This window comes from Euprymna scolopes, chromosome 9 (genome assembly GCF_053919585.1).
Source record: "Euprymna scolopes isolate OS-2025 chromosome 9, ASM5391958v1, whole genome shotgun sequence".
Taxonomy (NCBI): domain Eukaryota; kingdom Metazoa; phylum Mollusca; class Cephalopoda; order Sepiida; family Sepiolidae; genus Euprymna; species Euprymna scolopes.
Window position 1 is genome coordinate 84,051,996 of NC_136490.1, and position 15,732 is coordinate 84,067,727.

General features: G+C 32.9%; 1 protein-coding gene across 2 annotated transcripts in view; it reads left to right on the forward strand.

Annotated features, from left to right (window-relative positions):
- The window catches only part of LOC145284737 (protein furry-like), an 881,988-nt gene that overhangs the window by 719,220 nt on the left and 147,036 nt on the right, over window positions 1-15,732 (forward strand). Inside the window, exons 53-54 of one of the 2 annotated variants that reach the window (XM_080133679.1) lie at window positions 4,763-4,780; window positions 10,586-10,774. In XM_080133679.1, the coding sequence (XP_079989805.1) occupies window positions 4,763-4,780; window positions 10,586-10,774 (207 nt within the window). The remainder of the gene's footprint in view (window positions 1-4,762; window positions 4,781-10,585; window positions 10,775-15,732) is intronic. The other variant, XM_080133680.1, reaches the window with a different exon arrangement.

The window sequence follows — 15,732 nt, forward strand, 5'->3', positions numbered from 1 at the left end:
GTGGACAAGGTCGACAGACTTTCTTGGAGCAGGGCAGAGAGGGAAAGTAAGAGAGAAATAGAAATGAAGAAATATTTTTTGTAGCACATGAAAAGGTAAAGCCGTAACAATTACCCACTAATATGGGCATCGAGAGGCCCCACCAGAAGCTACTCCATGGTCTAGAATCCATTCACCAAATAGCAATACAGCAGCCCCAGTACTTTGCACCTGCTGATAGGACAGCCTCCTTAGTGGTTAATCCAAAGTTCGGGATATTATCTATCAGGCGGATAATGTCAGCCCAGATAAAACGTTTACCTCCAGCACCCTTACTAGTGACATGGCTACAAGGATAGACATAGAAACAGAAAATTTTCGCCATCTCTGCCAACTGTTCGTGCAAAATACTGCCAACCTAGAATACAGCTTTTTCTTCTCCCTTTGTCAGAAAAATCACTCGTAAAAATATGAGGACTGAGTGACAAATAAAGAGAAGCGAGAGTAACGGGAACTGCCAATAACACATCCACAATGCAGTGTCTACTCTCCATTAAAAAAAAAAAAAATATTAAGTATTGTACTTAATAAAGGTCCATTTGGCGTGTTATGGGGAAGTTATGGTGAAAGATTCCCCTCTCACTAACTGAAAATGAATGCAATTTCCTCATCTATTTATGCTATCAACTTGGAAAATATAAACAACATTTATGGACAAGAAAAATCTATTATAAAAAAATAAAACAATATATATTCCAAATGAACTTGCCAGATAGAATCGGCACATGTTTCCACAAGAAAACCATTTACATAATAAATAAAACATTGAAATAAGGATAAAGATTAAAAACTGAAATAAATATAATATTAGCACTTGCATCTAGAAAAGAAAAACATTACAAATTCATAATTTAACTGCTAAATACATCCTTCGTGACTACAAATAAGAATTGATTTTGCTTGAATAAACTGGTCTTTCCACTTTTTCAAACATTGCTCCAAAATTTTCTTCTTTTGGTTATTCTGTTTTTGTTCTGCATCTTTTTACATTTTGGTAGAACTTTTATTGTTTTCAAAAGTCTTATTTTGTTTGTACTGTTTAAATTTGTATCTCTCCTTTGTTAGTGCCTTTGTTTAAGTTGTTCATGTATCTTGTTTAATCTTTTTTTCTTTTTCAAATCTTATTTCTCCATTTCTGTTCTCTTTATTCTTATTCTATAACATCTTTTTGTAGTTGGATTAGGGTTTCTATCTCCTCCAGATTTTGTCCATTCTTTTGACAGGATTTTATAATTACTGATTTGGTCTCTGCATGATTTAAGTCATTTAGGTGTGTAATATTATTTGTTGAGATGTATAGGGAAGTCTGTTATCCTTTTCTGTTTTTAATTTTACTTTCTTCCATTCTTTATTCCTTAAGGATGTGATCATTTTGTCCCCGTTCGTAATTTCTTTGATGTCCTTTATTGTCATCCTATAGTCATTAGTTTGTGTAGTTTCAGTGTTTGTTCTCGGTTTATAGTTTATATATCTTTTGGGGGCAGAATGGGTCTATTTCTTGTTCTGTTGTTTTACTTGGCTTTTCACATAATCATTTATTCTAGTTTTATGAATCATCCTCTTCTAAGGATGTGTCTTGTTTGGTGTGCAATCCTCAATTTTGTCGGAGGAAATTCAGTAGATCTAACCATATAAATATATTTTTAAGGAATTTATGTAGTTTTCTTTGCAAGGATTATTATTTTGTTTGTTTGTTTTTTTTTTTTGCGTTTTTTTGTTTTGTTTTGTTTTGTTTTTTGCTTATATTCACCCCAAACAAGGCACATTATTACTAAGGTGTGTAGTGGGGGGTTAGAAATTTAAGTGAGATTAAATTGCCTCGCCCCAAACAAATAATAATAAAAAAAAAATGAATGAAACAAAACGACACCTCCTTCTGATTTAAATGCACAGCATTTATTTTTTAAAACAACAATAAGATCATCACAAAAGGTCCAACGAGTGAGAGTTCTTTTGACGTCATTGTAATTAGAAATGTTAGATGAAAGTCCTGCGTGAAAGCTATTAAAAAAGGAATTTAAAGTTTGTGTATGGGTGAAGTTCGCCTTGTTTAAAAAGTCCCATAAGGAAAGAAATTCAAGAAGTGAGTGATTTTGTTGTTATTAACTTTAGAAGATATGCGGGATGAATGCGTGTGTGCACAAGTATTTCTTGTGTCCGCATGGCGTATGCATGTGATGTTTATGATGTTGGCGGCATCGAGGTCGTGAACAAGAGAAACATGCTCTTGTAGTGTCTCGAAGTGAGCTGAGAAGGAGAAAAAACTGAAACGCCTCCGTCGACGGCTATTTTATACATTTTTGGCCGGCTCCAGAAAGGGACCGCTCCTGCTGATATTTTGGCTTTTGGAAATCCGTAAAAAAGATTATTTCTTAATTTTTTCATTGGCTCGTTGTGTCATGTGACCTGCTTTCAACTACGTCTGCCAAACATATGTTATTTTCACTTTTGTTGTTTTGAGAAAAGTGTGTAGGCGTATTTAAAATTGAGCCGTTGCTGACAGAATATGTTTTTCTCAAAATGAGCAAAGAAAATCGAAATGAATAATGGTTCATTATTTGCGCACGAGTGTGTGTTTGTGTGTGACTGTACAGGTGTAAGGGGCTACTGTGATTAGATTTATAGGAACATCATAAGTGGGGAGTTATACAGCAAGATTTTTATTCACATTACATTTAAATCTCTGCATGTTGATACTCATGGGAAAATAGGGAGCAGGGAGGAAATTACAAACACAAGCAGTTTCAAGTAAAAGGCTATTAAATAGTTTTTCATCATTTGTAGAACCTTTATAGGTGAAGGCTTGGGGTTTTGTTGCTTGTTGGGTTGATCAGGTGTTGATCAAGTGCAATAAATTCGTTGGAGCACATTTCATTGAAGTACTTGTAAAACAAACACAGGGATGCAACATTGCGGAGATAGGACAGGAATTTGGTAGACACTGTTGGTCCTATTAGATTAGAAACTCTTTTTAATAAGAGGGAGAGACTCGTGGTCGGTGCACCAGCCCAGACGTGGCAACAATACACTATGTATGGGCAAATATTGACTTTGAAGAAATATAGGATATTGACAGGTGTAAGAAGTTTTCTCGCCCAGTAAATGGAGCCCACCTTCTTTGCAGCTTTGTTACAGAAGTATGTGTCATGATTCTGAGGGTCATAACTGCCACGAATCACTACCCAATAATGTATTAGGTGTAACTTTATTTATAGTCCTAGCTAAAATCAAAGAAATAAGTATATAATCTTACTCCATAACGCGTGTGTACTCGATTTGCCCACATATTAAGAATACAGCAAATATACCCATCTTGAATGCAATTACACCAGGGATGCTAGGAATAATAAAACGGCAATGATTGATCGATATATGTATTTAGATATACAGCCATTAAAGATGATCTGGTTCTTTCTTTTAGCTAAGAAGCATCTAATCATATTAAATATTCATCCAATAATAGATTACAAATTAATTTTCATGTCAAGCGCTTTACTTGCACTTCATTACTATTTTCGTTTGTGTTCCATTTTTTCCACTGAGTAGGCATTGGTTTCAATTGGTTATATTTACTTACCTGCATCTGGTCTATTGTATTCTGGACCTTAAAATAAGAAGGATCTACATTTGCACGATACTGATCAGGTTCATCATGTCAGCTATAAAAGGGGCACCTGCCAATCATGATCTTCTAATCTTTCCAATATTATGGTTTAATTTTATAGAGTGGAAAATATTTACTAAATTATAAAAGTAGTGTATTATAAAAAGGTGTAAATGACATAAAAATAACCTTTTCAATGAATATATTTTTAGTTGCAATGTTTTTAATTTTGCAATGTTTTTAATTTTGCTATGAGCACTGAAATATTGTACTAATAATGTTTGAATAAAATTAAAAAAATAATTTGGTCATTTAAATTAATAGAAAATGTAATATTAATTGATATGAGAAGAAAAAATAATTTTAAAATTATTTCTTTTTATTTAAGATTAGTTTTGAAAATGTTTGAAATTTAATGTGTAGTTAGCTTTCTCATTTGTATTTATCTGATTCGTTTTGTGTACTGTAAAAAGGACCACTAAGTTCCATCTAAAAAGACCAACTTGTTCTCTACAATTAAAATGAACTTCAGCAATTTTATCAACCAAAAAATATGGTTGAGAAAGAATTACATAAACAGGAATATCAAACACATTAATTCTGCTGACATATATGTATTATAGAAATATAATTGAGTCCATTAGTTATGTGTTGTGTTACATTGACGTCTTGAATAGGATTCTTATCTTGTTTCCCTTTCCAGTAAAATGATATCTGTTCATATTGGCATCTCAACTGGAACTGTTCATAAATAGTTTGGGCGGAAATGAAAAAAATGGTTGCGTGTGCAAAGTGCTCTAATCACCCGACGTATCACTATGTTGAGCATGCATGTGTTAGCTCATTGAACTACGTACTAATTAATACGCAAGATTACATGTAGGTGCAAGAGAAAATAGATCTTAATTATGTAAATGTTACACATTCATTAGAAATGTATTTTGAATTTATTTTCTTATGTTTTAATTAATGTTACAGAAAAAATATGTACATAATGCAATTTTTTTTTTAATTCATGTTTTTTACTACACATTATTTATTGGAGAATAATTTCTAAAAATTATCAGAAAAATTATTATGTTTTTCTTTTTCTTTCTACTTTTCTTGGCTTTCATAAAGGATTATTTTATCTACAAGGTAAGCATGTCGAATAAATTTTATCTACAAGGTAAGCATGTCGAATAAATGTAAAAACGATCTCTTTTCACAAAATCATTTCTTAAAATGATGAAATTTCCGTGTTATTGTTTTTGTTGTTTATGAAAATCATTTTGGAATTATAAACATTATTTATGAATGTTGAAATATCTAAAGTAACAACAAAAATGCGTTTAATTTCAAACATCAACAAATTGTTTACAAATTAGTTGATATTTACTTTTCATTTCAGTATTCTTAGTTTTTGTTCCTGTGTTCTTGTATTATCTTAGAATTGTGTTGATCGTTAAGAACAAAAAGACTATTTAGAAAATAATAAATTATTTTTTGCACATTCAGAGCCATGTTCACGTTTTTCCTCTTCATAAAAGAGAAAAATAAAAAAAAAACATGAAGGACTTAAAATCAGCTAGGGTAAAACTGTGGAAATACCAATTGGAACAACAACAGAAAATAGAAAAAGATTTTTAAAATTGGCTCTGGAACAACAAGAGAAAACAGACAAATAATCTATCTATATATATAAAAGGCAAAATGTGTGTGACCATTTCGTGTATGTCTTCAAAAGGCTTTTCGAGCACACGCTCCCGGGTTCGTTACTATCGCTTAAAACTGTGTATATAGGTCCTATATAATAATATCTAGGAATTAGGAAAGCGCGTAGCGTATAGATTTATTTACGTCGATTTTTACAAAATTATTGTTATTTTGGCTTCTCGCGTGTTGATTGGGCTTTTTAGTATAAATAAAATGAAACTAAACTCAAACGGACGTGTTCGCAGCAATGCGCCGGGAACAGACGCTTACGCTGCGTGACTTCTATTTGACCTTCTTAATTAGGTCAAATGGAAGCAGCAAAGTTAACTTTTATTATGCACGCCTGTTTTTATAGTTATAGTTAGATAAATAAATTCAAACACGTCTATGCTGTATGTCACGGTGGCCCAATGGTAACACCGCATGTTTTTTTTTTTTCACACATTAATTTCCAACTCAAGGGTATGGGTTCGATTCTCATACTCACCTACCAAAACATTTTTTTTATTATTATTTAAACCCCCCCCCCCGGAGTTTTGATTTACCTCAAGACACCCGGGCATCGCCGGGCACCCCCCGCTAGTATATATATAAAAGCGAAAATGTATGTATGTATGTATGTATGTATGTATGTTCGCTTTTTGTGTATGTCTACAAAAGGCTTTTTTGGCCGTGATTCTCGGTTGGCTCGCTCCTTCTTAAAACTTTCTATATGCTGTCTAAATAATATCTATGACTAAGGAACTTGGGTCGCAGCTATCTTTAATTTACCCGACTTTTACAAGCTATTTTCGAGATATTTTTTGATCGCCGCATAGCGGGGAAAACAGAAACTGGCTTCCAGCGCAAAACTAGGTTAAATATCATGCAATTTAACATTCTCGTACCTGTTAATTTCACTTTATAAACGTCAACTTAACACACTTATCAATTCATCTATTTCCGTGGTCGAGATGGTTAGGTCGCAGGTTTTTTTTTCCATTTCCTTTCCATCTCCGCGCCAAAGGTTCGGGGTTCAAACCTACCTTTCTACTAAAACACCCGGCCAACGTTTTTTTTTTAAACAGAGTTGTTTTGATCCCCCCACCCCCCAACACACACTTACAAACACCCGGGCTACGCCAGGTACCCCCGCTAATAATGAATAAATACCAAATCATGGTAAGCAACATAACATTATTACAATAATCTTTAATATAAATATCATTTGTCTGTTTTAATGAATGTATGTATGTCTACCTAAAACTTTTGACAGAGGCTACAGATTTTCACTAGATTGGTATCATTTTGAAGCTTGACTCTTCAGATGACAAATATCGAAAAATTGGTTAAAAACATCAATTTCTTCGCCCTCAACTTGGCATATTTCTATAGGGAGGAGTCGCTTTTTTTGCAGATATTTTCGAAAATCATCCCCTCTTTTTGATTGACTAGCCTTAATTTAAACCTTTGCCACTTCTGGTTTGGTGATGGACGTGACGGCAAAGACATCACATTTGTTTTTACGTTCTTTTCCTCCTTTGTGGTACAGGTCTGAGCCTGCCTGCCAACTACCACTTTTTTTTGTTCAACACACACCTCCAAACACCCAGGCAACACCGGGCACCCATGCTAGTCATGAATAAATACCAAGTCATGATAAGCAACATAGTATTTTCACAAAATGCAGTCTGGAACACTATTGACAATTTCATTTATGCCCCAGACAAAGACAAGACTTTTACCTCGTATTTTAGAAGATATTATATGTATAACATTGATTGTGTCGATTGTGAGGACTCTAAAAAAGTCTGCTTAGAAAACTGGAATTCACAGAACACAACAGATTTGCGGATTACATTTTACCCCCAAAAAATATGTAACTTTTTCTGAAACCATAAAACACTTAATGCAACTGTTCAGCTTGAAAACGTTATTTCATAGAAGGCAGAAACGCCTGGATTTAACCAAGAAAGATGACTTGTTTTGACCATCCTTAGGTCAAAAAAAGAACTATCTACACAGCAAATAGACTGCTGGCGTTGGGAACTATGCTGCTGAACTATATTTTCAAGTTATAGTACCACTCCTCCAAGCAGATCGGACATGTGGACGGACTTTCAAGGTTAGTTCCAAGACAGAGTGAATTTGGAGGACTCGGTAATTGTTTCCTTACATACCGAATTTATTAATGCTACAAAACAGAAAAGTATGAATAAAGATCATACTGGTCACATAAAATTAAATACAAAACATAAAATTGAAAATCACAAATAAAGACCAGCAAATGCAGAACAGTTTTTCTACGTGTAATGACGTCCTAATATACAGCGAGCGAGTCGTCATACAAAAAGTATTACAAAAAAGGATAACGAAAGACTTTCATATGGATCATCCAGGAATAAACAAAATCAGGAGCCTCATGCATTGTTATATACACTGGCCAAGGATTGATATAGACATCAAAAACATGGTCAACTCATACAAAGATTGTGTATTGACAGTAAAGGCACTCCCAACTACTTTTAAGCCTTGGTCTAAAACACAGCAACCCTGGTCTAGAATTTGTATAGATTTCACAGGACTACTGAAGGATTATTATTACCTAATTGTGGTGGACAGCAACATAAAATGGTCAGAAGTAAGAGACTCACTGCATGGGTAGTTATTAATTTCTTCTGTTAATTATTTATTCAGTGACAGTGAGATTCAATTTTATGTTCACCGACTTCAAGGAGTTCTGTGAGACTTTCCAATTTAAACATGTCACGACTTCTCAGTACCACTCATGAACAAACAGGCAAGCAGAATGCTTCATCAGCACTTTGAAATTTGTACTCAAAAAAGCATGCAGCACACCTACGGAAAAGGCACTGCGATCGTTTCTACAGATCTATAAACTCAGACCTAATCCTAATACATGATTAACAGTATCTGTAGTGGGGATTATGTTTCAGTGAAAAATAAGATGTTTATTTGAAAAACGGTTGCCAAAGTAAACAAAATTTAGAAGGACCTCTATTGTGCCTAAGAAATGCTATTACCCAAAGAATAAAACGTTTTCTACAAAACTTACAAAAAAAATAACACATCTGGGTAACTAAGCATAATAGACAAAAGGATCGGACACCATTCAATGTCTTAAATTCATGCATAATAGTTTCAGAATACTGCTGATCAGAAAGAAAATAGATCCTTTAACTATTAATCCCAAAAGGAAAACGTACTTGGATTAGTACTCCTTGCAGACTCAGAAATCCAGAGTTTAATACTCTCATAGGGAATTATCACAATAATGTTAGGCTGCAGATTATCTAACAGGCAGAAAACCTTATCTTTGTATTCACTTTATTATACACTATATTCTTTTCTACCTAAATCTATTGTTCGAGACTTTCTTTATGACCATTTCCTAAAGCCACAACAGTGAGTTAGATCATACCATTGAAATCTTCTGTTCTGCACACATCTCCCTATATTATCCAGATTTAATCTTTCTCTGAAGAGATCAGAACTAAATTTTCCTTAAAGACTCACATTAGGAATAAAATTACATAATTTGTATTTTCTGTCACAATTTTGCTCCCCCTGAAAGCAAAACAATCTAGTGATTACCATATTTTTCTCATCTGATTGTAAAAAACTTAATTGCTGGTTACATGTCCTCAAAAAGATCACTTCTGCTCCAGTGCAACATGAATGGAACAGTCATGTACTGGCTTGGATCAACTAACCTAGTTTTTGTCTTTTTTTTTTTTCTGAATGTATGGATCCATTTTGCTGATTTCTATATTTACACTGAAGTTGTCAATGAGAAATGTCCTCCAAACTGTTGGATCTCAGATTTTGCAGATTGCTTCAAAAATAGGGCATCTTTTAACTTTGGGTGGCAACCTGTAATACTTGAAGCCGGATAAGTTGGCTGTTTCATGAGGATATGTAACATGCAACTCACAAATTTGTTTTTTTATTTGGAAAGTCAAAGAGGTACAAATAAATTGGATAAATTGTGTCAAGGTGTCTAATGTTGCCATGTGGCCAATGAAAAATGCAACCTATAAGAAAAGACAGCTTTTATTAGTTGATGGATGGCATTTTTTTTAAGTGATATTTCCGATGTATGGATTCGATTAAAGTGTTTTATATATTTTCCTGAACATTATCCTTGGTCATCTAATGCTCAAGGGTTGTATTTTAACACCAAGGTATTTACAAACAACATTCTTTCCTAGGTATTCAATAGAACAGATGGCTGACTTTCATTGTCCTGTTCATATTACACTCTATCAATTATCCGGATCATTCACATTATCCAAATTGATAATCAGTTATCAATATTTACTCTCAGTTTGCAAATAAGTGCTAAAAGGCAGATGCTTGGGGTCAGTCGGTTCAACTATGAACAAATAGAAAACTTGATGGAACACAGGTGTTTGTGGTTTTAAGTTGAGTATATCATTCCCTTTGACAATTAATCAAAATGGATTCTAAGGAAACTATAATTAAAATGAAAATACACCCCCCAAAAATAATGACTTTATCAAACTTCTATACATCCAAACAAGTCATGAGCTGAAGTTATGCATTAAATGGCATATTTTTCAGTGCATGCGAATAGTAAGCACAGAAAAAATTGAAAATATCTTTGTGTTAGGCCACATAGAGATTATTTTTGTGTGAAATAAAATAAATGCATCATTAAATGGGGAATCATGCTGAGACCAGCCTATTTGAGAAAAGTAATGTTCCTAGATGGGTTCCAGATAAGGTCTTTTGAATGAAAATAAGGTCTTTAGAACTAAAATAAAGAATGAATGCAACCCACAAGAATGACTAAAATGAAAAGGATTTCAATAATGAAACTATACAAACAGTAGTAACTTTTCGTATACCTCAAATTCCAAAAAGCCTTTAAGTTGAGAATGGAATTACTTTGACAAAAGATAAGATGCTACAAATACCATGGGATACCTGAAAGTGAAGATGAGGAGTTCTTTGAGTGACACAAATCATCACACAAATGTACAAACAAAAGAAATCATTTAAATGAAAACCAAAAACATTTTTTTTTTTTTTTTGCATCTCATGACACTATATTTTCTCTAAATGATCAGTTTCATTTGTATACCGCCATTTTTCTTTCAGAATCTTAAAATAAAAATTAAAATTTCCTCTGAAAAGTAATTAATGTAATGTAATGTTTTTAATGCAAAACTGTTCATGTGAAAAAAGAAAGAAATTTCCTTTTTTTTTCTTTTTTTTTTTCAGCAAAATGATGATTATTTTTCCCTGGGTGACCGGCGCCAATCGCTCAACCTTGATGTCTCAGGACCATCATCACTGGCTCTATTTGGCAGCGTTCCTGATTTGAAAGTTTTGAGTGTTTTAGAAGATAACAGGAGCCTTACGTTAACAGAAAACGTGAGTCTAGTAGAAGAAGGCTTCTCTGATGAAGAGGTAATTATTTTTATATAAAAACAGTATTTGTGACCCAAAGAAATTGAATAAACGTTATGACATGCATTTATAGTAGATACATATATATATATATATATTAGCAAAAGTACCCGTCGTGGACTGGGTTCAAAAACAGCCTACAGAAAATGGACTCTGATTTATGAAAGTATGATAGGTTATGAAAAGGTAGGGTTGTAAAAACATAGCTTCGAATTTGGGGGTATCAAAACCAAAGCAAAATATGATGAAAGTAAAAATAAAATAGATAACCCCCATAATTTATTATACCATACCTGTTCACACTGAAACACTTATCACAATATTCTGTGGATCTATATTAAAAAACCTTCTTAAACTTTGTGACATATTTCCATTCTCTGGAGGTCAGGCGCAAACGAACACCCCATAATTTTATTATACCATATTTCTTCAAACTGAAACATAATTATCAAAATATATTTACACAGATAGATATGAAAAGTCTTTATTAAAGTTTGTGCCTATTTCCATTCTATGAAGGCCAGGCGTGAACACAGACCCCACAATTTTATTATACCATCCCTATTTAAGTTAAAACATACTTATCAAAGTATTCTTATGTACATCTATATCAAAACACTTGTAAACGTTTTTTTTTTAATTTTTTATTTCCATACTTTGTGGACCAAGCGCGAACGCAGACCCCACAATTTTAATGAACCACCGTTCTGCCAGATCAAACATACCCATTCCTGTGTCTCGATACATCTTCTATCATTATATGTAGTCAGTTTTTTAAAATAGTCAACCATATAGGAGCCTATTCGTTATCACACAAACACACACACACATTCAGCTTTATATTATAGATATATGTATCATATATATATGATAGATATTATATATATATTATATAAATATTATATATATATATATATATATATATATATAGTCAACTATAATTTTATTGCATAATTTACATTATTGTTACAATGATGTTGTTATCTAAACAAGATATCATTGTCAAATGTAGTCAGTGTTTCTGTTGAGACAAAGTAATGTGTGTTTCAGTTAGTATGCTCAAAGGTTGGCTAAGTGCAGTAAAACCATAATGTGAGCCTATAGTCATTATATTAAAGTGATTCTGCAATATGTCATATGTCATGCAGTGTTAATTTTTAATAAATCAGTATTTAACTTCGAATTTTGAAGGGCCAATTGCTGATGACGATCTGCTTTACAGGTAAGAAAAGAGACCCAGGCAAGATGTGATAACAAACGCAGATGAACACGATCATATTTATTTGCACCAAAGATACAAGAAATATAATGAACAAAAAATGGAGGGATAGGTTTGGTTATGTCTGTAACAATGGTAGGTTTGGTTACAATTCTGGAACAGTGATATGTTTGCAGTGATACAGCATTGGCACGTTTCTAGATAAGATATGATTTGTGATCTCTAGAACAATTAGATAAATTTGATGTCTCTGGAGTAGGTATATGTTTAGTAGTGTCTTTAGAACAAGAATAAGTTTTTTTTGTTGCTTTTTTTTTTACATTTTAACCCCAAACAAGGCACAGTGTCACTTTCATGTAAGGGGCTACTATCAGAAACATAAATTGCAGGGATACTATGAAAGGAATTGAGCAGCAAGATGTTGGTTCACATTACATTTGAACTTCTGCATGTCCGTACAGTTTGGGAAGCTGGAATGCAGAAGGGAATTCCAGAGTCTAGCAGTTCTGGGGAAGAAACTATTAGAGTAGAAGACTTTCTTACATCTAGGGATCTCGACTGTGTAGGGGTGGGACTTTGCTGCTTGTTGGGTTTGACGGGGGTATATACGTCGAGGGATACAAAAGCATCCACCATTAAAATCCGTCGGAGCATCCACCAAATACTTGTAAAACAGGTAGAGAAATGCAACATTTCATCGGTGGGACAGAGTTTGAAGCCTAGATGACAGTTCAGCGCCAATTAGGTTGGTGACTCTCTTTTGAACCCTTTCCAGAAGTGAGAGACTAGTAGCAAATGCACCAGCCCAAATGTGACAACAATGCTCCATACATGGGCGAATGGTAGCTTATAGAGATACGGGATAGTTTCATGTGTAAGTAACTTTCTAGCATGGTAGAGAGAGCCCACCTTCTGAAGACAACCTGTATTCTTCTTTTATTTAAGAAGGATTTAATTATTTTAAGTATTCATCCAGTGATACAGTATGATCTAATTTTCCTGAGAAGACCATCGTGCCATACCCTGTCAAAAGCCTTAGATATATCTAAAGCTACTGCCCTAATCTCCCCTGCTTTGTCCAGTGTATGGTATATCTGTTCAGAGATTACAGTTGGGATATCTAATTTAGAATGGGCTTGCCTAAGTCTATATTGTTAGTCAGTCAGAAGTTAAGCAACTGTAAAGTAATGGACTATTTTGGTGAAAAAAGGGAGAAGGCTAACGGGGCAATAATTTAATGGGTTAGTTCTTTCTCCAGAATTCTTGTAAACTGATAACACAGAAGCAGTTTCCCAGCAGTCAGGAAAGCAAGATTTGTTAAGGCATTTGTTGTAAAATTTGAAGATGACTGGAGCAATCTCAGTGGAGTATATTTTTAATAGCACAGCCGGGATAAAACTGGGTCCACATGCTTTTGAATTGCCTCGGTTTCTTATATCTGAGAAGGGGTGATTTTCAGATCATCTAGTGTGTAAAGTTGGTAAAGGAAAATCAGGGAGGGAGTGATTTGCTGGGTCCAATGTAGAGTTTGAAGCAAACCTATTGGCAAGCATGTTAGCCTTTTTGGTTGCCATGTAAACAACCTTATGATTGTTGGATAGTGGGGAATTGTTGATTGCCCATTATTTACTACACTGTTGTAGATTTTCCAGAAATCACAAGTTTCTAATTTCCACACTTTGATGCATATTCTGATGGTTTCGGTGTAGTCTCTCTTAACTTTCACTATTTTTTTCTTACAATTACTTCTAGCTTTTATTGGTGATGTCTCTGGATCAGGGGTAGGTTTAGTAACATCTCTGGGACCTGAAGTGCAATAATAGGTTTACTGATGTCTTCATAATTTTAACTGAAGAGATAGGTTTGGTGATGTCTCTGTAACAAGGTTAGATTTGATATCATCTGGAATAAGTGTTTTTTAATATGAACATCCTTGAATTATATAATAAGGTGCCTCAGGTAGGTCTAGTTTATGTAGATGTGGCTAAGAGCAGGAACTGAGCAAACAGGATATCGATGATTATAGAAACAGGAACTGGACATCAACAGCATTGAAACAGGAACTGGACATCACGAGCTCCAAAACATGAGGAGGACATCAATGGCACGAGAATAGGAAAGGACATCAACAGATACTTGAACAGGAATCAGGTCTGCACAGGAGTAGGCGTTGAAGAGGCTTCCTGATGCAAGTGTGGAAGAACCGATTACTAATTTGACTTGTAGATGCAGATTTTTATCTGATATTTTCGGATATTTTCTGAATAGGTGTTGAAGCATTACCATATCTTTAGACTATCCATTTGTGTTCTTTGATTGTCCTTGCATACATGCAAATATCATATATTCTAATGACTTCTTCATAATCTTGCAGTATTTCATTCACTTTTTGTATATATATCTTGCAACATTTTAAAACCCAATAGGTTATCAAAACATGTGTACTGTCTTCATTGATGATTGATGACCAATGTTTTGCATTTTGTAAACTGTTTATGGGAAATTTATTCCAAAGTTGGATTTTTGCTGCATTTATTCAATAGTTTAGGATGCAAACATTTTTCTTTCAGCGACATTAAATTGTATTCACTTAAGCTATTGTCTCATTGACTTTTTTAATCACATCATTGTGTCTTTCATGGCCACTTGCAGACAATGATGTGATTTGCAATTTGCTTTCTATGTGCTGCACTTGTTTAGTTTTATCTACTGTTGTTTTACACCAACCTTCTCACACACAAAATATTTACTGAATGGTTGCTAGATCTTTGTATTAATTTTTAGTTTTATCCAAGACATGTCATAGCATTTGGTTGCCATTTATTACTCATAAGTTTGCTAAACCTCCTTTTTATACTTGCTGGCTTTTCTGTGTTTTCATAAATGTTATTAAAATTGTTGTTAGAAATCCTGAATGGCATTGTATTCCCATTTACTCAGTTGTCTACATTTCTTCTAATTCTTATCTATATTTTTTCTAATTCTTATCTATATTTTTTCTAATTCTTATCTATATTTCTTCTAATTCTTATGTATTTTTTTCTAATTCTTATCTATATTTTTCTAATTCTTATCTATATTTTTCTACTTATTATCTATATTTTTTCTAATTCTTATCTATATTTTTTCTAATTCTTATCTATATTTCTTCTAATTCTTATGTATTTTTTTCTACTTATTATCTATATTTTTTCTAATTCTTATCTATATTTTTCTAATTCTTATCTATATTTTTTCTAATTCTTATCTATATTTCTTCTAATTCTCATTTATATTTCTTCTAATTCTTATCTATATTTCTTCTAATTCTTATCTATATTTCTTCTAATTCTTATGTATATTTTTCTAATTCTTATCTATATTTTTTCTAATTCTTATCTATATTTTTCTAATTCTTATCTATATTTTTTCTAATTCTTATCTATATTTCTTCTAATTCTTATCTATATTTCTTCTAATTCTTATCTATATTTTTTCTAATTCTTATCTATATTTTTTCTAATTCTTATCTATATTTCTTCTAATTCTCATCTATATTTCTTCTAATTCTTATCTATATTTCTTCTAATTCTTATCTATATTTCTTCTAATTCTTATGTATATTTTTCTAATTCTTATCTATATTTTTTCTAATTCTTATCTATATTTCTTCTAATTCTTATCTATATTTTTTCTTCTTATTATCTATATTTTTTCTAATTCTTATCTATATTTTTTCTAATTCTTATCTATATTTCTT